The sequence below is a fragment of the Mus caroli genome, unplaced genomic scaffold, assembly GCF_978045245.1.
Source record: "Mus caroli unplaced genomic scaffold, Mus_caroli_1 scaffold_3, whole genome shotgun sequence".
NCBI classification, from domain to species: Eukaryota; Metazoa; Chordata; class Mammalia; order Rodentia; family Muridae; genus Mus; species Mus caroli.
The window spans coordinates 15225614-15250822 of NW_028227258.1; the positions used below are offsets into that span (position 1 = coordinate 15225614).

A 25209-nucleotide genomic window follows, 5' to 3' on the forward strand; every position below is an offset into this window, starting at 1 on the left:
AGCCAATCTGAAAAGTTTCCATTTCTTGTCCGTTTGTGAATTCCACTACACCAAAGTTCATAGCTGCAGCCAAGGCAGCTGTTTCTGTTCAGGCCGATAAGGCCTATCATACAAAGTATGTATATCCTGCCTATCATGGCAAATATCCAAGGTCTTCTGGGAAGAATGTTCAAGGACTGCTTGTCCAGGACAGGCTGGGGGGCAGAGATCACATTAATTCAAATTCCCGAGCGAAGCACACACATAAATACCCCTCTGTGCTGCTACTTCTCACTGGAGCAGTGCGAACATGGTGCCAGGTCTGAAGGTCCTTCTGTTCTTCACCCTGCATCTCCTGCAGACCGCAGAGAGCTCCATGGTGCATCTCAACAGCAATGGATACGAGGGTGTGGTCATTGCCATTAACCCCAGTGTGCCAGAGGACGAAAGGCTCATCCCAAGCATAAAGGTAAGAAGGGGTTTTATTGTCAGGTCAATAATTCTGTTGCCTGTGCATCTGAACTCACACACACAGTTACTCATTCACACATACAGAGTTACACACTCACACACGCGGTTTTTAACCATCTTCATCATGTCTTCAGTATTATCTTCAGTCAAGATGGGAATCTACCTAGCTTTATATTTTTATTATATAATAAAATCTGTGTTTAAGCTGTTAATAATTTATTAACCTGGTAAGGTAAGACTTCAGAAGAAGAAGAGTACTCATACTTTATCTTAGTAATGTTGGTTTACACAGTCTATACAGCAAATGTCCTGCCCACTCCTCCAGCTGCTCCTACGTGCTCAACTTTGGAAAATCCTTACCTATCTTAACTTAAAGGAAAACTGACACATGCTTAAAGCTGATGTGTTCCTAATTGTACTTGTTTAATAAAATGTTTGCGTCCTGTGTACTTTGTCCATAGGTCCTTGCAACATCTCCATGCAGTGCTTAGGAGCAGAAGGCTGGATTCCTCTAAAAATGGAAAGAATTGTTTGTAGGATTGTAGCAAGTAGCAGGCAGAAGCAAACCAGCCTTATTTGTCTTTATTATTAGCTCTTGAGCCATGCCAGAGTGACTCAATGGATTATAAATACAGCTGTGTATACACATGTGTAACAATGATAATTGAAGATGAGATTGTAAATTTGTTAGGGAGACTGAGGGTTGTAGGAGGAATGGGGGAAGGGCGTAGTCTCATTCATAAATAAAGTTCACAAAAAAATGTGGTTTTTTAAAGTAATCTGGTCATTTATTTATATGCTCTACTTGAGTAATAGCTCAAAATAAAATAAAAGCAATTTTAATTAACATAGGATACAATAATTGCCAGACTTTAAGCTCCCTGTTAGTTTAAACAATGCAATTGTAAGAAAATTGATTAAATAAACAACTTGCCTACAGACTTCTGACCTTCATCCCTGTTATGCCTCATCCAGAGACTGCAGTCCCATCTCCAATCTAACTGCCACCTGAAGGAGGGGGCAGGTGAGGGTCAGGGTTAGCTTTGGGCACGTGGAAATGAGTTTACAGATCCAAGAGATTCAGTCAAATTTATTCCAGTTTTTCAGTTACTCTGTGCACACATACTATTTGCTTCTTCTGGTTTGGGTGTAGATGATTTATGCTCAGTTTGTTTTGAGATTGCTACCACAATGCACTTTTCATTTTGTCAGGAAATGGTAACTCAAGCCTCTACCTACCTGTTTGAAGCCAGCCAAGGAAGAGTTTATTTCAGGAGCATAAGCATATTAGTCCCGATGACCTGGAAGTCAAAATCTGAGTACTTAATGCCAAAACGAGAATCATATGACAAAGTAGGTTTCCTGTCCAGCTCCTAAACTGTTTCTTGTGTGTTTTCCAAATGAATATTTTCAAAGTTTGATGATTATTAACCATTAAGTTAGTAATAAGTATTATAACTTTTTGGTGCTTTTGTGTGTTTGTGTGTACATTTGTGTGGACTATGTGTACACATCCACATGTTTGTGTATGTGAGTGGAATCACACACACATACTCTCCCCAAGTGTGTGTGTGTGTGTGTGTGTGTGTGTGTGTGTGTGTGTGGAGAGCCGTGCCTCGAGCAATCGCCATTATAAGATGGCACTGGCTTCCACTGTGCCTAACTAGTAAACAAGCCTTGTACACAGGTGCGAGAGTGAACTCACGCCTAGTCACTGCCCATCTCGGGGCGTAGTAATAAGGTGATGGGCGAGCAACTAATCAGGAGCTGACATGCCACATCAGGTGCTGAAACGCCACACTGAGGGCTATATAAGCAGCATCATTTTCTGGGGTCTGGGTCTTCCCTCCTGAAGAAGCAATAAAGCTTTTTGCCGCAGAAGAATCCGGTTGTCTGAGTGTAATCATGCCGGCGAGAACGTTAGCTCCGGACGTGTGTGTGTGTGTGTGTGTGTGTGTGTGTGTGGTCATGTAGGAGTCAGAGGTTAATATTGGGTGTTTTCCTCTATTTGCTTTGGACCTTTAACTTTTTAAGACAAGGTCTGTTACTGAACCTGAGAGTCATCAATTTGGATAGGCTAGCTAGAGAACAATCTCTGGTAGTCTGTCTGTCTCTACCACTTCACCACTGGGGTTACAAACACACGTCACCATACCCAGCTTTTGAGTGGGTATTGGGACCAAAACTCACGTTCTTGTGCATAAACAGAAAGCACTTAACCCACGGAGCCCTCTACTCAGCCCCAACTTTTATCACTTAAGTGAGACAATCCTAGTTTGTAAAATCTCTTGATTCTAACATCCTGGAATCTGACTGGGTTTGCTGTTCTGCACTTTAGGCAGACGTCATAGTTGCTGATCCTCACCTGCAACACGGAGACGACCCCTACACACTTCAGTATGGACAGTGTGGGGACAGAGGACAGTACATACACTTCACTCCAAACTTCCTACTCACTGATAACTTGCGTATCTACGGACCCCGAGGTAAAAATAACTATTTTATACTTCTTATTTCCACGGGGGAAAAGCAAACCACTACCATTAATGTGAATGTCTAAGACTTTAAGAAAATTAAGCCTTAACTAATACCTGTGTTTGAAACTATGATAGTTATATTCCACCTATTTGTGCAATCAAATTAATACATAAAATGGGTCACTTGTTATAACAAGCATATTCAAATTTTTCAGCTATTAAAAATTATCAATTTCTTAGAGTTTGTAACAATTTCAACTTGGGAAATAGACAAAGCAACTGAAAATAAAAGGAAACTGTATTCAAATACTTTAACTTCGGTTTTGTAGATGACAGTCTTCTCTCTCAGGCAGAGTCTTTGTCCATGAGTGGGCCCATCTCCGGTGGGGAGTATTTGATGAGTATAACATGGACCAGCCTTTCTACATATCTAGAAAGAACACTATAGAAGCAACAAGGTATCACTGTGAATTTTCCAATTCTACAATTTGTTGCCTGAGAGTCTTCAGTTGTCTGTACTGGGCAGTTCAACTGACAGAGTGTTTAGATAGTTCACACAATATTCAAACTGTACCACTTTGTATTAACACATATTTGATTAGTTCTGGTGCCTGGGAATGAAGATAATCAGATATATGGACCTAACTCAGAACTCACTAGAATTTTACAAATATCATTTATTGATAGCAGAAAAATGAAATGGTTAAGCCCAAAGACATCAACAAATTTCAACTTAATCCTACTGACATTTTCACTATGTAAAAAGAAGGCACGTGGCATTCCTCCCTTCTTTACATTCTCTGCCCCTCCCTCCAGTCTATGCCACTTCTACTTCTTTCAAGACCTTATAGGGGATGACTACTTCATTGAAGCCAATTAAGTTGCCAGACAGCTTTGTGATAAAAAATACTTTACTTTTAAATTGGTGAAAAATCCTTTGTCTCATGAGGATCCGTGAGTACACTGATTTTTTTTTTTTTAAGAAATAAAATTCTCTGGGAAATCTAATCAAACCCCATGCAAGAACTGGTAGGTATTTAAGCCTTTAAACTAAAAGTGACAGACAATTAGTATATTGAGAAAATTATTGAGAAAAATAGAAGTTGATGTGAAGAGGCAGCCAGTCTTTGAAAGGACATCTATCATATGAAGTAGAGTTCTTGAAAACACCAGGCCAGCCTGCCTCCCTCCATGTGTGTTATCTGCAGAGCTGCCTGAACCCGGGCACAAAAGGCTCAGCTGAGAATGAATTAATTACCTTCAATTCTTCCTTCAGTGTAGGTCAAAAGGTAAACTTAAGAATACTATAAAGCCAAAGCCGTGTGCCTTCATACATGGGAATTTAAGAGAATTTTAAGCTTAATTTTGATCACCACATTCCACCAAAAACAATTCTTAACTTTTAGTCAAGACTTGTTAAGTATCTCTTAGTTAATTTTCATCTCTACAACATTATTATAACACAGGAAATACTATCTTTGGTTCAATGATAACGAACATGAACTAAAAATGCTGTTCTCAACTGTTGTGTGTACTTTTTAAAACACACTACCAACTTACCCAGGAACTGGCCCACTACCAGTCCCTCCTGGCTCCCTTTTGCTCCACATAGCTTAGCTCCAGGCTTGATTGCAACCAGCCCTAACCCAGCTTCCTTTGAAATCCACAGATGAAAGACACACACTCAGGTTTTGTTTTGTTTTGTGTTGTTTTGTTTTTTTTAACTTAATTTGCCTCCTAAGCACAATTGCTGGACGCAAACACCTCCTGCCTGGAAATGTGTGCCCTAACCAATTTAACTCCATCTCTCCTCCTGCCCGAAACTTAGTGGCTTGTTCCAATTAGCCCCTGCCACACATCTTTGGCACCCCGCCCATAGCTGAGGCCACAGGCCCTCGCTGCCCCCGAGGTCTTACATGGTGGATGTGTCCCTTTTCCTTCAAAGCATGGCTGAAAAGCTTCTTCTCTCCTTCCCTGTGTCTCCTTTTCCTCTTGGGACCCGGGAACCTGTCCCTTCCACCCAACAGTTGGCTCACAGCCTTCTTAACTGACAAATCAAGAACAAATTAGCGAACTGGACCTTGAGTATCAGAACCTCCCCTGACACCCAACAAGGAATATGTCTCAGTTTATAAAGCACTTGCCTCACACGCATGAGAACCTAGGACTGATGCCCAGAACTCATGAAAAAAACATTGGCATGGAGGTACATGTTTGCGACCCCAGCACTGGGGAGGAGGAGAAAGGAAGATTGTGGAAGGGAGGTCGGGCAGTCAGTCTAACCTAATCTGTGAGTTCCAGGCTGAGGAGAGACCCTGCCTCAAAGGAAGGGAACGGAATGACTTCGGATAACAGCTGAGGTCGCCCTCTGTCCTCCACATGAACACACACATACACATATGCAAGAAGCACATAGACTAAACATTTACATAAACATTAAAAATAATAATAAATCTCAAACCCACGGTTCCTATTGAAACCCGCATCGAGGATGGACACAGCCCTGTATCTACTCTTGTCAAAGTAGAGGGCTTGGTAGAGGATGACGAATAGCAGTTGCCACAGAGAGATTTTAGGGTGCTGATTTGACTCCTAGTACTGAAATACATAGGGATTTTAAAAACCAATGTTGGGGCTAAGGAAGCAGAGATGTTGCAGAGGGCTTTCTGAGCATGCACTGGCTCTGGGTCCAACAGCTAGCACCACCAAGGTAATCTAATTCTTTTGTCATAGGTGTTCCACCAGCATCACTGGCACCAATGTGGTTCACAAGTGTCAGAGAGGCAACTGTGTGACAAGGGCGTGCCGGCGTGACTCGAGGACAGGACTGTATGAACCCAAATGTACATTTATCCCAGACAAAATACAGACGGCTGGGGCCTCCATAATGTTCATGCAAAACCTCAATTCTGTAAGTGCTTTCTACTTCTTTCCTCGATGACCCTCCAAGCGTGTAAAATGGACCTAAAGTATCTACATACAAACCGGCTTGTCAGGAGACAAATCCTCTTCAGGATGCATGTGACAACTAACGCTGCATTTTAAAAGAAAGAAGGTGATCCCTTAAAAATTATTACAATATCAGGTTTTAATTGATTTATGTTTCAGGTGGTTGAATTTTGCACAGAAAAAAACCACAATACAGAAGCCCCAAACCTACAAAACAAAATGTGCAATGGCAGAAGCACGTGGGATGTAATCAAGGCGTCTGCTGACTTTCAGAATGCCCCTCCCATGAGAGGAACAGAAGCTCCGCCTCCACCTACATTTTCATTGCTCAAGTCAGTCCAGAAGGCGAGTGGTGTGCTTGGTGCTGGATAAATCCGGAAGCATGGACAAAGTAAGAAATGATATGCTGGATTTCTTAAATTAAGTATTTAAGCTAAATACAGAACTATAATTTATTCTGAGGTTTAGTTCTAGTAAACATATATACCTATATATCCATGATCAAATATGTGTGTGTGTATATATGTATATATATATGGATGTATATATATATATATATTTATAATATATATATTCATAATCAGAAAAATATCTACCCAACAATTGTATGTAAATAAGTTCCTAGAATGAGTTTTTAAAAACAAGTTATTGATGTCCCAGTATAGGGAAATTCCAGAGCCAGGAATGGGAGTGGGTTGGTTGGGGAGTGGGAGGATGGGGGAGGGGATAGACGATTTTTCAGAGGGGAAACTAGGAAAAGGAATAACATTTGAAATCTAAATAAAGAAAATATCTAAAGAAAGAAAAAAATAATAAAATAAGTTATTGAGCCTGGCAGAGGTGATGCACGCCTTTAATCCACAGACATGAGAGGTAGAAGCAGGTAACCCTCTGAGTTCGAGACCATCCTGGTCTACAGAGTGAAACAAAGCTCCCAAGACAGCCAAAGCTACACAGAAAATTCCGGTCTCAAAAAAAAAAACAAAAACAAAAAAACAAGGTTTTGTTGTTGTTTATTGGATTAAAGGTCATTTTTTACTCCTTAACTTTCAATTTTTGCTAGAAAAAAAGTACAAGAAGAAGAAAAACTTTACAATTTCAATATTTCATTTGTTTTATTTTTATTACATTTCCCTTTCCTCTCAAAAGCTATTATATTTAAGATGTTTTATAATCAAACTTTTATAGAATATGCCATCTATACTCCTCACCAAAAAGAAAAAGAAAACAATTATTTTATGAAAAAATAATTGTGTGGGTGTGTTTATGTGGGTGGGGAGCAGCAGGGTGCTGGGAATTGAATGCAGAGCCTTGTAAATACTAGGCATGCATTCTGACACTAATTTTTTTTGTCTGGTGGTATTTTGAGACCAAGTCATGATATGGAGCCATAGGTGGCCTCATGTCAGCAAGGTGGTCACTCAGACAGGTCTCAATCTGTGTCCTTCCATCTGTCTCAGGCCCACATGTGCTTGGATTGCAGGCATGTAGGCCCACCTCCATGACGTTCCTTGTGAAATACTTGTTACAGTTTCATACATGTATGCAATATATTTTTAACATATAACAACCCCCCTGCCCTGTCTGTCTCACCGCTTCTCGCACCACCTCAGCAATTATCCCTAGGACTCTCAAGGGTATTGTAGTAATGGCTCGCTGACTGTGGAAAGCACAGGAAATTCATCAGTGTCTATCTGTTGAGAAAGATGAGTCCCCTTCCCCAGCAGCCCTGAACTGCCCTGAGAGCCTCTTGAGGACTCCCCCACCCACACAGGGATGTTGATGTTGCCTGACTTGATCTTGTGCAGGTGTCCAGAGCTGAGTTCATAGTGCAGTGACCACGTCATGGCCAGTAGAGGGCGCCTCACAGCTCCAGCTCTAAGGCTCTTTCCACCTCCTCCCTTGCCCTGTTTCCTGGACTGGGGAGAAGGCAGGATACAGCATCTCATGTATTCTCAGCACTTTGACCAGTTATGAGTCTCTGAATTAACCACTTCCCACTGCAAAAAGGAGCTTCTGTGAATGCCCCAGAAACTAAGGCCCTGAGGCAGCACTAATTTATAGTTATAAGCATATTTAGAAGGCAAAATGTAAGTATTTGATAACATGTACAAACATGGCAAAACTGGTAGTAGATTCCCCACTACAACCTATAACCACGCCAGCCTTGGGTGCATGACCATTTTTGCAGTGTGAGGCATGAACTCTCTCTTGTGGAGAGGGTGTCATAGCCAATCAGAAAGCAGTTGATTACACCAATAGCAGTGGTATGACAGTTACACCAGCAGACACATTTTTTTTTGGCAGGTGGGCATTGTATTGCCCAATTGCTGCCACTAAAATAAGACTATCCCAGTGACCTTTTATTTCCAGACGCCTATATAGCTCCTTCTGGCAGCATGAAAACTATCCATCAGGGAAGATGATTCTGGCTTGTCTCCATCTTGATTTCTCTGCATCCACCAGCCTGAGAGTGTTGTCTACTGCCTAGTTCTGGGGAGGAGCCAAAAGTAATGATAGGGATTGGTATTGTTTGGTGGCCCTTTCGAAGGAAGTGTCCCACACTTCTCATTGGAGTTATTGTTTGATAACATAGGTTTTCTGGAAGCAGCAATAGCCCATCAAGCACAGACACAAATTTTAATGGATGTTATATGAACAATGCTCCATTATCTTCTCAAATACGTCTATATTAATGGACATTTTTGAGATATTTACCGTGTTACTTTTTAAAATACATTCCAATAAACACATCTTATGTGCTTTAAAAATAATTTCATCAGCTGAAACTTCCAAATAGAGCATAGACTTTGAAGGTTGTCACAACTATGACAACAAACATTAAAATATCTTATACCTTTTAATTAGATGAAAGAGTTAAATTTTTAATGTCCATTAATTATTACCATGTTCTATGGTTCATGGATGCCTTTATTGCTCATTAATCTGTCAAGGTTGGAAGAGACCCTGCTATTCTTCGTGCATCTTTCTCTTACAGGAAGATCGTCTTATTCGAATGAATCAAGCAGCAGAACTGTACTTAACTCAAATTGTCGAAAAGGAGTCTATGGTTGGATTAGTCACATTTGACAGCGCTGCCCACATCCAAAATTATCTAATAAAAATAACGAGTAGTAGTGACTACCAAAAGATCACTGCAAACCTCCCCCAACAGGCTTCTGGTGGAACCTCAATTTGCCATGGACTCGAGGCAGGATTTCAGGTGATCTTTTAAACTGAATGTAACTGGACATTGACTTTTCATCCTATTTGTTTACCTTTGAATAGGGTCCTAAATTCAGAGTTCACTCATTTAATAGTATTCTGACCTGAAAGTAGCTTCACCAACTATTATTTACAGCCACACCTTTTCAGTTTTCGTTTGCTCTACTGATAAAATCCTGAGATGCTGTATGACCGGAAGTAGAGGACAGGGAAAAGACTCCTTGGGCAAACAATTATCAAAACCTCAATGAGGAGCTACACATTTCTCTGGGATCCCATTGATAGATAGAATTTGCATGAAGAGAAGAAGATGCCACAGAACAGGTAGAAAGAAGTTTGTAACATCTGTATAGTACGGATAAAAGTCATAGCACACTAATTTAAATTGGAGGCAGCTCCACAAGCAACAATCAACAAACACAGGTGCACACAAAATGAAATCATGACGGTGAACATGAAAACGCAGACTTCCTTTTGAGCACTGTACTCAGAGGTTACAGTATCTGTCTGATTCCCACCCCAAGTCAGCCTCCACTTTAGTGTATTTGTGGTCATGTTTTGAGCCAGCAAATGGGAGACTATTTCCGTTGCTCATCCTCCCTGTGTGGAAGTGATCACTGCTACCCTATGCAGGCCTTTGATTCACACTATCCCTTAGCTTGCTTCATGGCACCCAGGTCAAAAATCAGATGGGTTTTTAAAACCCGAGGTGCTCACTCTACTGTACATTGTCTAAAGGATCTTGTGAAAGTAACTCGATATTGAAAATCTCTTTCCTGAACCTAGATGACATGGTTATTAATAGTGCTTACCACATTTAACTGTGGCAATTATATAAGTAAATGTTCACAAAGATTTGCTATTTTGAAAGTAATTGTCATACATCTATTCAGTTCTAAAAGATGAATAAAATAACCAGCTTCCACTTAATGAAATCATATCAATACATAAATGTATTACTTTCACAATAATTATAAAGTAGCTCTATGTTGGCCGTACAGTATATTACTGGCTGTGCTAAATGCTGTAGATGTGTGATCTTGTATCCTTAAACTTTTAGGAGTTGGGTAACATTAGTAAAACCATTCTGCACAAAATGAAGCTGAAATTTGGAATAATGAGATTTATCCATTATAAGACAATTGCCAAATCTAGGATTGAGAACCTTATCTCTACAATCTATAAACTATCATTGCACTAACAGGGGTGTGTGTGGGGGGGGTGGTGTTTGGGAAAATCTCAGGAAAGACTAAACATAAATTAGAAAACAGAATTTCTTCTCAAGGTACTTAAAACAAAGACGCTTAACTAATATTCTTGGTGGAAGTCAGAAAAATATGCAAACCAATTATAACAAAGTATATCAACTTCTTCCTTCATGATAAGTCAAAGTTGTTTTGTTTTGGGAAAAATCATAAAATTCTTTAATAATAACTAAATAAAATGCACAAAAAGTCACATATCAAATAATTGAATCTTGCTAATCCAACTGTGGTCATGACTTTGCAAATGCTATTGAGTCTGAAGGAATCTACAACTATCTGAAAGTCTTGAATCTTCATCAAGTGTTTTTTGGGGAGATAATAACAACTGTTTACATTCATTTTAATTTTTATTCATTTAGTAGCTACTGTATGCCAGAACTTGTTACTGGAGATTTGTTCATCCTCTACTGAGTAGCCAACATGTCTATCTCTGGAGGATTAAAAGTACTAAGAAGTCAAATTCTTGCCCATTTCCGTGTATCATCATGTCAGCTAAGAAAGAGAATATTAAAAAGATGTGCATTCTTAAGTTTATCAGCAGTGACAGCATGTAATTAGCACCCTGCTTTTCACAGGCAATTACCTCCAGTCACCAGAGCACTTCCGGTTCTGAGATCGTATTGCTGACAGATGGGGAAGATAATGGAATAAGTTCTTGCTTTGAGACCGTCTCTCGCAGTGGTGCCATCATCCACACCATCGCTCTGGGGCCTTCTGCTGCCCGAGAACTGGAGACTCTGTCAGACATGACAGGTACAACTTCGGAACCTTTGGACAGATGTTCACCAAGTGGGAAGCTTTTCAACACTTCCCTGTTTAAAGTTAATTTTTCTCTCTTCTTTGACCTTCAAGTTCAGTTCTTTCCTTTCTCTGCTTCTTCGCATGTCCCCATCTTAAATTATTCGGTGCCCGCTGCTTTCATTCATCCTTCACCCAGTTTTTCTTCATTGCACTAAACAGACGCTCTGTCTCCATGGTTACGCAAATACAAGTAGAAAGTGTCAGCTCAATCCCAAAGTACCGTTCAATCCCGCAGTAAAGATTTAGACATCTCAGGATAGGTGAGGAGTTGAAAACCTGGAGACACAAATGATCAATTAAAACCCTGGTCACCAGCTCAGGCCTCCCCGCCAGCCCACTCTGCTCCCACCACCTCACGAGATCCGAGTTTGGAGTATGTCTGGATCTTCTCTTCCTAACAGGTTTTCCCATCACACCCTAACCCAGCACTCACACCCCTGTCTGGGTTACTTCCAGGATCTTCCAGTTAGCCTTTCTGAGATGCATTACTTTAGTTAGCATGCACTGGTTGGTACATTTCTGGCAGTCATTTGTCTAACTTCTGTCCTTTGTTATCTAGTCTTTCCCATGTCTTCATACCGAAAAATCTTCTTTCACTCCGATCATTTCTTTTCTGCATTTTGCCCATGACTATTCTGTTATACACTGCCATCCTCTGAAGCAATCTTCAGTCTCACCTTTTATAGAACCACTGGGTACTTAGCCCAATTTCACTATTGCACTTACATTTGCTGATTGACATAAAATAATGAAATTTCCCTTATGCTTACATTTTCCATTTCTCTTTAACTTACCTATTCTGAATAAGATTTTTTGACTAATGTAGGTTTAAAGTAAATTCAGAGATATCTGAATGTCCATGAGGTTTAGAAACTCATCTTTTGTGGAGTTTAAACAGAAATGTTAACTCGAGGCTGATGAGTCAGCTCAGTGAGTGAAGGTTCACAGCCTGAGTTCAACTCCTGAACCAACATGGCAGAAAGAGAGAAGCAACTTCAACAAGCTGTCCACTGACTTACCTGCAGGCACACAAATATAGTTATTTAATAATAAAAGACACATCAAATGGACTTTAAACTAAATCTCTGATAGCACGTTTGATTTTCCCATTTAAAACTCCCCTTCAGGAGGGCTTCGTTTCTATGCCAACAAAGACCTAAACAGCCTTATCGACGCTTTCAGTAGGATTTCATCTACAAGTGGCAGCGTCTCCCAGCAGGCTCTGCAGGTCAGTACATGGAGAGAATACTTTGAAATATTCCCTCACCTTTGCAGTAAATTTCTATTATGTTTCTTATTACCTCTTCTTTCTCTAATAAATAATTCTTTTGCCAAAAAATTAATTTCATTATGAAAAACACCATTAGTGTATTTTCTTTTAGAAGTAAAAAAAATGTGATTACCTCTTCCTCTGGCATTCTTCTATCCTTAGTTTTACATGGGGTGTCTGTGTGTTTTGTGTGTGTGTGTGTGTGTGTGTGTGTGTGTGTGTGTGTATGAGAGAGAGAGAGAGAGACATGAAAAGCTGTTCAAGAATTTCCTGTGTTAACATTACTTTTTGTCTCTTCCTTGACCTTCAAGTTCACTTTGTTCCTCTTTCTCAGCTTCTTCACATGACAGCATCTTAAATTGTTCAGTCCCTGCCACTTTCATTCCTTCTTCATCCACTCTCTTTTCATCGCACTAAACACAAGCTTCTGTCTCCATGGTTACTCATATACAAGACCAAAGTGTTGGCTCAGTTGCAAAGTACCATTCAATCCTGCAGTAAAGATGTACACGTCTCATTTTTAGGTGAGGAGTGTGTCAGTACATGTGCGGGAGGGGAGAGAGAGAGAAAGAGGGGGGAAAGAGAGCAAGAGAGAGAGGGAGAGAGGGAGAGGGATTGGTGGATTGTGGTGTGAAGAATGTTTTAAATCATCATTGTAACTAAATCTTAAATATGAATTTTAAATTACTGTGAGGTGCCTAAATTTAGAAAATTCTACTACTTAAGATAACAAATAGGTTTTATGTGTTTGCTTTTTCTTTCTGTCACAGTTGGAGAGCAAAGCCTTCAATGTCAGAGCAGGGGCATGGATAAACGGTACAGTACCTCTGGACAGTACCGTCGGCAATGACACGTTCTTTGTTATCACCTGGACGGTAAAAAAGCCAGAAATCATTCTTCAAGATCCAAAAGGAAAAAAATATACAACCTCAGATTTCCAAGATGATAAACTAAACATCCGGTCTGCTCGACTTCAAATACCAGGCACTGCAGAGGTAAGTCTATTCTTTTCACCATGTTTTATTAATCCATACTTGTGCTTAAAAAATAAAATAAAGACATGTTACATTATCAGTATTAAGATCAATGAAAGAATAGTTTTCACTAAAAATTAAGTTGATATCTAAGTGTTCAAATCTATATTATCTATTAGTTTTTAAAATCACCCATTAAAATCACTATTGAGGCTAGCAATGTAGGTCTCTACTCTTAGTAGGACAGTTGCTTACCATGCATAAGGCCTGAGTTCCATATTCAGCACCCCAAGTTTTTCAATTTTATTTTTCCAAGTAACAAGAAAACCTTAGCAAAGTTCTTAAAGAGATTTTTTTCAGACAGGTACTTGGACTTACAGCCTCAAGGGTACCAAGTCTCAGTTGATATCAGTGACAGTGACCACTCGAGCAAGAAGTCCCACCATGGAACCACTCCTGGCTACTGCTCACATGAGTCAGAGCACAGCCCAGTACCCTAGCCAGATGATTGTGTATGCACGGGTCAGTCAAGGTTTTTTGCCTGTTCTGGGAGCCAATGTCACAGCCCTCATAGAAGCTGAACATGGACATCAAGTCACCCTGGAGCTCTGGGACAATGGGGCAGGTATTGGGAGCCTGTATCAATACCATGAATTTAAATTCTCCTATAGGATCCTATAACTTGGTAGTCAACATTTTTTAAATAGTTATGAACCTATTTGAATAATGCTGTCTTTAAAACTTACTTGGTTATCTTGACAAAGCAAGCCCAGACAATAGCACATGTATTTTGGTTAAAGTTGGTTATTGGTTTCATACTTCCCATGAAACTTGAGATAGTTTTTCCTTTTCACTAATATTAGGAGTTTTCATATGGTTTGGGGGGTCTAAATATATTTTCTTTGTTCTGGTAAGCTTCCTCTTTAGTATTCATCATATATACTTATAGGCTTTCCATATGAGAATATTACAGATTTAATCACACTCACCCTTCGGTACTTCCCCCTCTCTCTCTTCCTCTCTCTCTCTCTCTCTCTCTCTCTCTCTCTCTCTCTCTCTCTCTCTCTCTCTCTTCCTCTCTCTCTCTCTCTCTCTCTCTCCCCCTCTGTCTGTCTCCTCCCATCAATATCCTTCATTTTACCTTCAAATATAATTTTATTTATCTATATAAATTTCAATAGCTACACATGAGAGAAAACATGTGGGCTTAATGCTAGGTCCTGTATCTCATTCCATAGGTGAGCAGGTATCCCCTTGTGGCAACACTGCGCTACTTTGCTACTGTGGTTCTAGCAGCACTGAGCTACATCGTTACTGTGGTTCTAGCAGCACTGAGCTACATCATTACTGTGGTTCTAGCAGCACTGAGCTACTTTGTTACTGTGGTTCTAGCAGCACTGAGCTACTTTGTTACTGTGGTTCTAGCAGCACTGAGCTACTTTGTTACTGTGGTTCTAGCAGCACTGAGCTACTTTGTTACTGTGGTTCTAGCAGCACTGAGCTACATCGTTACTGTGGTTCTAGCAGCACTGAGCTACATCGTTACTGTGGTTCTAGCAGCACTGAGCTACTTTGTTACTGTGGTTCTAGCAGCACTGAGCTACTTTGTTACTGTGGTTCTAGCAGCACTGAGCTACATCGTTACTGTGGTTCTAGCAGCACTGAGCTACTTTGTTACTGTGGTTCTAGCAGCACTGAGCTACTTTGTTACTGTGGTTCTAGCAGCACTGAGCTACATCGTTACTGTGGTTCTAGCAGCACTGAGCTACATCGTTACTGTGGTTCTAGCAGCACTGAGCTACTTTGTTACTGTGGTTCTAGCAGCACTGAGCTACATCGTTACTGTGGTTCTAGCAGCACTGAGCTACATCGTTACTGTGGTTCTAGCAGCACCTCGCTACTTTGTTACTGTGGTTCTAGCAGCACTGAGCTACATCGTTACTGTGGTTCTAGCAGCACTGAGCTACATCGTTACTGTGGTTCTAGCAGCACCTCGCTACTTTGCTACTGTGGTTCTAGCAGCACCGTGCTACATTGTTACTATGGTTCTAGCAGCACTGCACTAGTTTGTTACTGTGGTTCTCTAGTATACCTCACAGATCTGGTAATACCACTACCAGCTTTGTTCCCTTTATTCGGAGATGATTTGGCTATTCTGGGGCTTTTGTGTTCCCATATGGATTGTACTTTTTTTTTCTATCCCTGTGAAAAATGTCATTAAACTTTTTTGGGGATTGTTGAATCTGCAGATGGCTCTGGGCTGTGAGGCCATTTTCACAGTGCTAGTCCTGCTGACATAAGCACGGAAAGCCTTTTCCATTTCCTTCCTCTGTGGTTTACAGTTTTCACTGAAGAAGTCTTTCATGTCCTGGATAAAGGTTACTCCTGGGTAATTTTTAAGGTGTTATAAATAGTATGGTTTTCCCGGTTTCTTTCTCAGCATGTTCATTGACTTTTTAATCAGTAATAATCTCATATCAGATGAGCTTCATTGGTTATATAATACTGTCATCACACAAAAGTTGGCTAATAATTTTTTGTACATTGGTTTTATATCTTGCTTCTATGCTAAATGTCTTGACTGTTCTGAGTGTTTTTGGATACGTTTCTATTGTGAAATAAAAATAACTGCTAATGTTAACTAAATGTCTACTACAAGTTATATTTTCTAAAAATAGCATTAGTACATAGTCAAGCCAGGCTTTGTATCAAAACAGTGTGACCTAGTGTTTAAGCTGTGCTGTCTACTCTCTGACAAACTCTTATCATCAACGAGCACAAACAGAATCAATTTTCATTTTAACTTACTATGTGACTAATCACTGTGCTTCATTATGAAGGTGCTGATACTGTTAAAAATGATGGCATCTACACAAGATACTTTACAGATTATCATGGAAATGGTAGATACAGCCTAAAAGTGCATGTCCAGGCACAAAGAAACAAAACCAGACTGAGCTTAAGACAGAAGAACAAGTCTTTATATATACCCGGCTATGTGGAAAATGGTAAGTAGCATTAAACCAGATATGGCTTACCTGCAGATAGATAGACAGATAGATAGATAGATAGATAGATAGATAGATAGATAGATAGATACATACATACATACATACATACATACATACATACATACATAGATGGAACAAACACTGAAAAGAATTATACCCACCCAAGTATATAGTTATGGAGTCAGCCTTGTAATTTAAAACAATATTCATGTCAATGGGCCCAGCATAAATGACATTTCCACATACTTTGTTACCATCTTCCTCCGTTTCTTTAATTTCCACTGAAAAATACATTTCCTGACCTTGTGGAAGAAACCCTGTGGTAAGTGCTAAAGCTGAGTGAAATACGAGTATTGTCGCCACAGATCTCATGAGAAGGTGATAGGGAAAGCAGGGTCAAAAATTAGTTTTAACTTATCACTTATTTCAAAATGATATTTAAGCCAGCTTTCTCCCCCTTACTATTTTAACATTTATCTTTATGTGCATTGGTGCTTTGCCTATATGTATATCTGAAGGTGTCAGATCCCTGAGAAGTGAAGGGACAGACAGGTGTGAGCTGCCATGTTGGTGCTGAGTATTGAACCTGGGTCCTCTGGAAGGAAAGCCACTGTTCTTAAGCACTGAACCTTCTATCCAACCCTTTCTTCCACTTTTCAGTGTCTGCTGTCAATTTACCTGAGCCCTGAGCAGATGTAAGATCAGCATGAGATAACGAACAGACAAGATGAGAGTCACAAATGCCTGGGGGTGTTTTTTATAGGTAAAATTGTACTGAATCCAGCCAGACCGGAAGTCCCAGAAGAAGCCACAGAAGCTACAGTGGAAGACTTCAGCAGAGTAACCTCTGGAGGGTCGTTTACTGTGTCTGGAGCGCCCCCTGATGGCGACCACGCTCATGTGTTCCCACCCAGTAAAGTCACAGACCTGGAGGCTGAGTTTATAGGTGATCATATTCACCTTACATGGACGGCCCCTGGCAAGGTCCTCGATAAGGGAAGAGGTGAGTCTGATGGCGAACTTTAAAATGTTATTAAAGAAACCTCATTACCTTTCATTTTTCTAAAGCTTCTTCAATGTCTCACTTATAAATAATACTAATGGAATGTCTTCTATAGGCCATTATTCATTTATTTTTATATATAAAAACTGAACTTCAGGAAAGCTGAAATAGGACAAAGTTATTCCTGTAATTTTAATTTAAAATTCTAAACCCATCTCTAATATTAATGTCCTGTCCCTGACCTCTGCTCCCTGTCTGCACGACCTTGAAATTACTTTAAAACAAAAACTAGCAGATTTCTGCTACATTCTTTTTTTCCTAAGAACAATTTTCTTTTTTTATATATTATTAGGTATTTTCCTCGTTTACATTTCCAATGCTATCCCAAAAGTCCCCCATACCCTCCCCCCCAATCCCCTACCCACCCACTCCCACTTTTAGGCCCTGGCATTCCCCTGTACTGGGGCATATAAAGTTTGCATGTCCAATGCGCCTCTCTTACCAGTGATGGCCGACTAGGCCATCTTTTGATACATATGCAGCTAGAATCAAGAGCTCCGGGGTACTGGTTAGTTCATAATGTTGTTCCACCTATAGGGTTGCAGATCCCTTTAGCTCCTTGGGTACTTTCTCTAGCTCCTCCATTGGGGGCCCTGTGATCCATCCAATAGCTGACTGTGAGCATCCACTTCTGTGTTTGCTAGGCCTGGCATAGTCTCACAAGAGACAGCTATATCAGGGTCTTTTCAGCAAGCTCTTGCTAGTGTATGCAATGGTGTCAGCGTTTGGAGGCTGATTATGGGATGGATCCCTGGATATGGCAGTCTCTAGATGGTCCATCCTTTTGTCTCAGCTCCAAACTTTGTCTCTGTAACTCCTTCCATGGGTGTTTTGTTCCCAATTCTAAGAAGGGGCAAAGTGTCCACACTTTGGTCTTCGTTCTTCTTGAGTTTAATGTGTTTTGCAAATTGTAACTTATATCTTGGGTATTCTAAGTTTCTGGGCTAATATCCACTTATCAGTGAGTACATATCATTTGAGTGCGAGCTCCTTTGTGATTGGGTTACCTCACTCAGGATGATGCCCTCCAGGTCCAACCATTTGCCTAGGAATTTCATAAATTCATTCCTTTTAATAGCTGAGTAGTACTCCATTGTGTAAATGTACCACATTTTCTGTATCCATTCCTCTGTTGAGGGGCATCTGGGTTCTTTCCAGCTTCTGGCTATTATAAATAAGGCTGCTATGAACATAGTGGAGCATGTGTCTTTCTTACTAGTTGGAATATCTTCTGAATATATGCCCAGGAGAGGTATTGCGGGTTCCTCCGGTAGTACTATGTCCAATTTTCTGAGAAACCACCAGACCGATTTCCAGAGTGGTTGTACAAGCTTGCAATCCCACCAAAAATGGAGGAGTGTTTCTCTTTCTCCACATCCTGGCCAGCATCTGCTGTCACCTGAATATTTGATCTTAGCCATTCTGACTGGTGTGAGATGGAATCTCAGGGTTGTTTTGATTTGCACTTCCCTGATGATTAAGGATGCTGAACACTTTTTCAGGTATTCCTCAGGTGAGAATTTTTTGTTTAGCTCTGAGCCCCATTTTTTAATGGGGTTATTTGATTTTCTGGAGTCCAACTTCTTGAGTTCTTTACATATATTGGATATTAGTCCCCTATCTGATTTAGGATAGGTAAAGATTCTTTCCCAATCTGTTGGTGGCCTTTTTGTCTTATTGACAGTGTCTTTTGCCCTACAGAAAGCTTTGCAGTTTCATGAGGTCCCATTTGTCAATTCTCGATCTTACAGCACAAGCCATTGCTGTTCTATTCAGCGATTTTTCCCCTGTGCCCATATCTTCGAAGCTTTTTCCCACTTTCTCCTCTATAAGTTTCAGTGTCTCTGGTTTTATGTGGAGCTCTTTGATCCACTTAGATTTGACCTTAGTACAAGGAGATAGGAATGGATCAATTCGCATTCTTCTACACGATAACCACCAGTTGTGCCAGCACCATTTGTTGAAAATGCTGTCTCTTTTCCACTGGATGGTTTTAACTCCCTTGTCAAAGATCAAGTGACCATAGGTGTGTGGGTTCATTTCTTGGTATTCAATTCTATTCCATTGGTCTACTTGTCTGTCGCCATACCAGTACCATGCAGTTTTTATCACAATTGCTCTGTAGTAAAGCTTTAGGTCAGGCATGGTGATTCCACCAGAAGTTCTTTTATCCTTGAGAAGAGTTTTTGCTATCCTAGGTTTTTTGTGATTCCAGATGAATTTGCAGATTGCTCTTTCTAATTCCTTGAAGAATTGAGTTGGAATTTTGATGGGGATTGCATTGAATCTGTAGATTGCTTTTGGCAAGATAGCCATTTTTACAATGTTGATCCTGCCAATCCATGAGCATGGGAGATCTTTCCATCTTCTGAGATCTTCTTTAATAAGAACAATTTTCTAAGTATTTCTATACTTGGGAAATTCTATTCAATGATTGTCGAGTTTTCAAATACAATCAAGGTTCAAGGGACAACCTCTACTCTCAGAACAGTTAATCAAAAGGACACACAAGCATCCAGATAATTTAGAATAGATGAATGATATAGACAGATGACAGACAGATAGATCCACCTAAATAGATTATAAGGATTCTGTGGAGGACAGCAGCAGGGGGGACACAGCTTGTCATCGGGTGAACTGAATTGTAAATACAAGCAGAGGCTTTAGCCAGTCCCTGGGCAGACATGCAGATTGACTCAAAAGGCAAAGCTTCTCACCGCACATCTAAAGCATTTTCACATTTCCTGAAAACGTTAAAAAAAACCCATGTGGATTGGATGTAGCCCAGGTCTTGCCTGGCACGCACAGGCCCTAAGTTCAATTCTGAGCACCACATATAGGTAAACAAATAAACAAACTTATTAAAAAAATGTCCACACCCACACCATAAGGGGACATTAGATGTTTTCCTTTCACATGTAAAGATATAAGAAGATTTTTTCTTATTAATATCAATGACTGAGGTAGATTACTAACGTCAGTATCAGCCTGTGAGTCAACACTCATATAAGCCTCCTCCTTTGCTTTCCTGATAAAATAATAGTTTTTTAAAAAAGCATTTCAGACAGCCAATAACTACGACTTGCTACTTATTAGTAGACTAAACACTTTTATGTATTTATCATTTATAATTCTTACCACCGGAATAGTGAGAATTCCAAGAGTGGGTTAAAAAAAATAAATATGTTTTAAACATTTAAAAACTGAAGCTGGGGGAGCTGCTAGAAAAATGGCCTGGTAAAGAAGAGTGCTGGCTGCTGTACCCAAGAAAAACTGAGCAAGATGGGGCATATCTCTAACCACAGACTGATTTGAGGAGCAGAGACAGACACCTGAGGGAGGGTTGCCACTGCCCAGGAATAACACCTGGAACATTTGCTAAGGTTGCAAATGTTTTAATTCGAGCCAGAAACTTTTAAAATAGGAAACCATATCACATTCTTATAATTCAGACAGATTTTTTTAAGACTGTGTCTTTCATCTTGGAGACCAAAGGAGTAAGATCAGCAAATTCAGTCTCTGGCCCTAATGTACAAACACTGAAACTGGAGATGAGACACATTAAAGAATAATAGAGATGGCTCAAGATATGGCTCAACAGGCAAGAGTTGGTTGTTCTTCCAGAGGACCCAGGTTCAATTCCCAGCACCCACAAGGCAGCTCACAATCTTCTGTTACTCCATCCTCAAGGGACTCTCTTCTGGTCCTTTACAACAGACATGCACATGGTGCTCAGACATGCAGGCAGGCAAAATACCCACACACGTAATAAAATAAAGTATTAAAAATAAACTCTAAAAAATCACAGTGGCATAGAATTAAGGGCTCGTGAAGGTCAGATTAGCTCCTCAGCACATGTTTAGTTAGTGTTCATCCTACTTCTGTGACCTTTGACTCCTCCTTATCTGTCATCCTCCCAGGTCCTGTCTCTGAGTGCTCCCTCATTGCTGCTACCCTGAACTTGATAAAAAGTCACAGAGGACACTTATGGTCTTTAGTGAACATGAATATTATGTGTTCCCTGTTCTAATATAAAACTGAATTTCACTGTTTTTTCTAAATAGAAACCTGGCTTCTGGGTGGAAGGCAGGTCACGTATCATCTTACTTAGGGTTTCATTCCTGTGAAGAGACACTATGACCACAGCAATTGTTATAAAAGACATTTAATAGGGGCTGGCTTACAGCTTCTGAGGTTCAGTCCATGGTCATGATGGGAAGCATGGCAGCATCTAGGCAGACATGGCACTGGAGGAGCCAAGAGTTCTACATCTTGATCCAAAGGCAACCATGAGAGACTCTCTCCATCACAAAGGCCTAGGACCTCAAAGCCAACTCCTACAGTGACACACTTCCTCCAACAAGGTCACACCTATTCCAACAGGGTCATACCTCCTAATAGTGCCATGTCCCATGCCCAAGCATATTCAAACCACCACATTCCACTCACTGGCCCCATAGGCTTGTTCAAACACATGATTCTGTGGGGACATACCTAGCCATAGCATAATGCAAAATGTATTTTGTCCAACTTCAAAAGTCCACAAAGTCTATAGTAATCTTTATAATGTTAAAAGTCCAAAATTCAAAGAATCTCTTCTGAGATTATTGCAATCACTTAACTGTAATCTCTAATAAAATCAAAATCAAAAAGAAGACCACATACTTCTAACATCACAGGATATAGATAACCATTCCAGAATCTCATAGTGGGGAAACACTGAACCAAAGCAAGACCGAAAGCCAGCTGAGCAAACTCCAAACTGCATCTCCATGTCTGATGTCAAAGAACTCTGCAGATCTCCAACTCCTTTCATCTTTGTTGACTGCAACACAATTCTTTCTCTTGTGCTGGTTCCACACCCTGATAGCAGCTTTTCTCAGCAGGTGTCCTGTGGACCCAGCATCCCTGGATTTTTGGAGTCTCCAAGGCAACTTCAACTTTACATCTTCTTATTCTAGCCTCTGGGATCCAGTGATCTTCTGGGATCCTCCAAAGGGCTTGTGTCACTTCTTCAGCTCTGCCTTCTGTAGCACTCTAGGCTCTGGTTGACTCCACTTCATGGCTGGTGCTGTTCTTGGTAATCTTGGTGGCATCTCCAATATGCTGGAGTCTTCCTCTGGAACTAGGTTTCAGCAATGGCCTTTCATAGGCTCCCTTTAATGGTGCCAAGCCTCAGCTTCTTTCCATGACCCTTTCAGTCCTAGGCTGTCAAATGCAACTGAGGCTGCACATTCACCAATGGCCTTCCCTGGCCTCTCACAGTGCCAAACCACAGCTGCTCTTTATGACCCTTTCGTGCCTTCAAAACCAGAACCACCTGGGTGGCTCTCACAAGTCCAACTGCCAATAAAATGTCTATTTCTGGAACATAGCTTCTTTGTGCTCTCCAAAAACACTTCCCACAGTTCAAGTAACCCTCAGCACCTCAGTCCTCCATGCATCGACTAGAATGGCCCATTAAGCCCCACTTAAAGCATGCCACTGCTTTCCAAAGTTCCAAAATCCACATTCCTCCAAACAAAAGTATGGTCAGGCCTATCAGAGCAATAACCCACTCTTGGTACCAACTTCTCTCTTAATTAGGATTTCATTGTTGTAAAGAGACACCATGACCAAAGCAACCCTTATGAAGAACATTCATTGGGACTGGATTACAGGTTCAGAGGTTCAGTCCATGATCATCAAGGCAGGAGCATGACAGCATCCAGGCAGACATGGCACTACAGGTCCTGAGATTTCTACATCTTGTTCTGAAGGCAAACAGAAGACTGAATCTCTCAGGCAGCTAGGAGGAGGCTCACAAAGCTTACCCCCTACAGTGACACACTTCCTTCAACAAGGCCACACCTCCTATTAGTGTCATTTCCCAAGGGTTATACCTATTCAAAGGACCACATACATATATGATACTGAATTAAGCTTTTCTGTGATTTTGAAAACTGGACATTTGTTTTTCAATAATTGCTCCTATATTGTTTTTAAAGTCAGTGAGATGGGATAACCAGACCAAAATTGGTATCTGGGCTCTCTGTCTAAAGTTGGCATGCACCGCTCAGAGCTACCACAAAGGTGCAGGGCAAAGGCAGAAACCCATCCTTGGGACATTAATGAACATATCTCTCTCTTCCAGCGCATAGATACATCATCAGAATGAGCCAGAATCCTCTGGGTCTCCAAGAAGATTTTAACAATGCTACTTTAGTGAATGCTTCCAGTCTGATACCTAAAGAAGCTGGCTCAAAAGAAACATTTAAATTCAAACCAGAAACTTTTAAAATAGCAAATGGCATCCAGCTCTACATTGCAATCCAGGCAGACAATGAGGCCAGTCTCACCTCTGAGGTCTCCAACATTGCACAGGCTGTCAAGTTTACTTCTCCAGAACATAGTATCTCTGCACTGGGTGCTGATATTTCTGCAATCTCTATGACAATTTGGGGTTTAACTGTGATTTTTAACTCTATTTTAAACTAGAAGATAGAATGGCACTAAAATGCAATCCTGTACATATTTGCTAAGTGTTGCTTTAGAATGACTTTACTAAACTCAAAGGCTGCCTGTCAACAACTGTAATACAGAAGTTCATATTCAAAATTGAAAATCCCGAGTTACTAACAACATTCTTTTGCTATATGTAGATCAAGATTAACAGTTCCTCGTTCAATTTCTTAATTGTTCCATTTACTATGGAAATTAGATATCCATTCTCTTTTCACAGTGTGATGCAAGTTCACTTTCCATATTAACAAAATAAAAATTTGTACAAGTCGATTAAAGGGAATTATTCATATTTAATAGCAAACAATGTTATAGTAGAATTATTTGTAAGACAACTAATAAAGAATGCTATCTGCTTATACAACTGAAATCAAGAGGGACTATGAAAGTAATTTGTAGGGCTGAAGAGATGGCTCAGTGGTTAAGAGCACTGTCTGCTCTTCCAGAGGTCCTGAGTTCAATTCCCAGCAACCACATGGTAGCTCATAATCATCTGTAATGGGACCCAATGCCCTCTTCTGGTGTGTCTGAAGACAGCAACAGTGTACTCATATACATGAAATAACTAAATAAATCTTAAAAAGAATTTCATCTATATTTTAAAAAGTAATTTGTAAAGAAAAATGGTCAAAAGCAGTCATAAAGTCAAATGTCTTTGTCATTGGCTAAAGGTGTTTTATCAGTACACAAAGTGACTAGCAAGAATGTCTTTACCTATGAATTGCATGCATCACACTGAGTCTGGTTCTGTCCTGGGACCATCATTTGATCTTAAGAGCATCAGCAAAACGTACAGTTAGAATTTAGATTATTTTTTCACTTTTGTAGCTCTTGGATCTAGAGAAAAACTTGATATGTAGTAGATATTCAATAAATGTTTGGTAAATAATTAATGGTTGTTTTAGTTTCAAAGAAAAAAAAAAAAATGACCCCAATCACATCCACAATGCCCCCACAATATCATGGGTATGTGAGAACTTAAATAAATGTGTACTCTATAGTATTAATCTTAGAACATAAAATTTCAAACATTTTTATTTACTTATCTATTTCTTTATCTGTTTGTTTTTTATAACCTCAACGGAATGTATAATCTATTCTTAAAATGAGGCTGATAGTGTTGCTATGGTATGATCTTCCTGAGAAAGGAAGTTTTATTAGAGGAACGCCGTTCTTTATAGTCAAGATTTCAAGAACTTTTTTTGTTGTTGTTGTTAAAATGT

At 40.1% G+C, this 25209-nt stretch overlaps 1 protein-coding gene across 1 annotated transcript; it reads left to right on the forward strand.

Annotated features, from left to right (window-relative positions):
• Positions 1 to 200: 200 nt before the first annotated feature.
• On the forward strand, positions 201 to 24875 carry LOC147005431 (calcium-activated chloride channel regulator 3A-1-like). The gene is given in 15 exon segments (XM_085835456.1): positions 201 to 448; positions 1663 to 1803; positions 2789 to 2936; positions 3277 to 3385; positions 5661 to 5838; positions 6036 to 6209; positions 6211 to 6267; positions 8875 to 9099; positions 10942 to 11119; positions 12295 to 12395; positions 13208 to 13432; positions 13772 to 14036; positions 16252 to 16419; positions 17186 to 17425; positions 23619 to 24875. Coding segments are annotated over 15 exon segments (2712 nt in total). The 5' UTR covers positions 201 to 289; the 3' UTR covers positions 23963 to 24875.
• Positions 24876 to 25209: the final 334 nt, after the last annotated feature.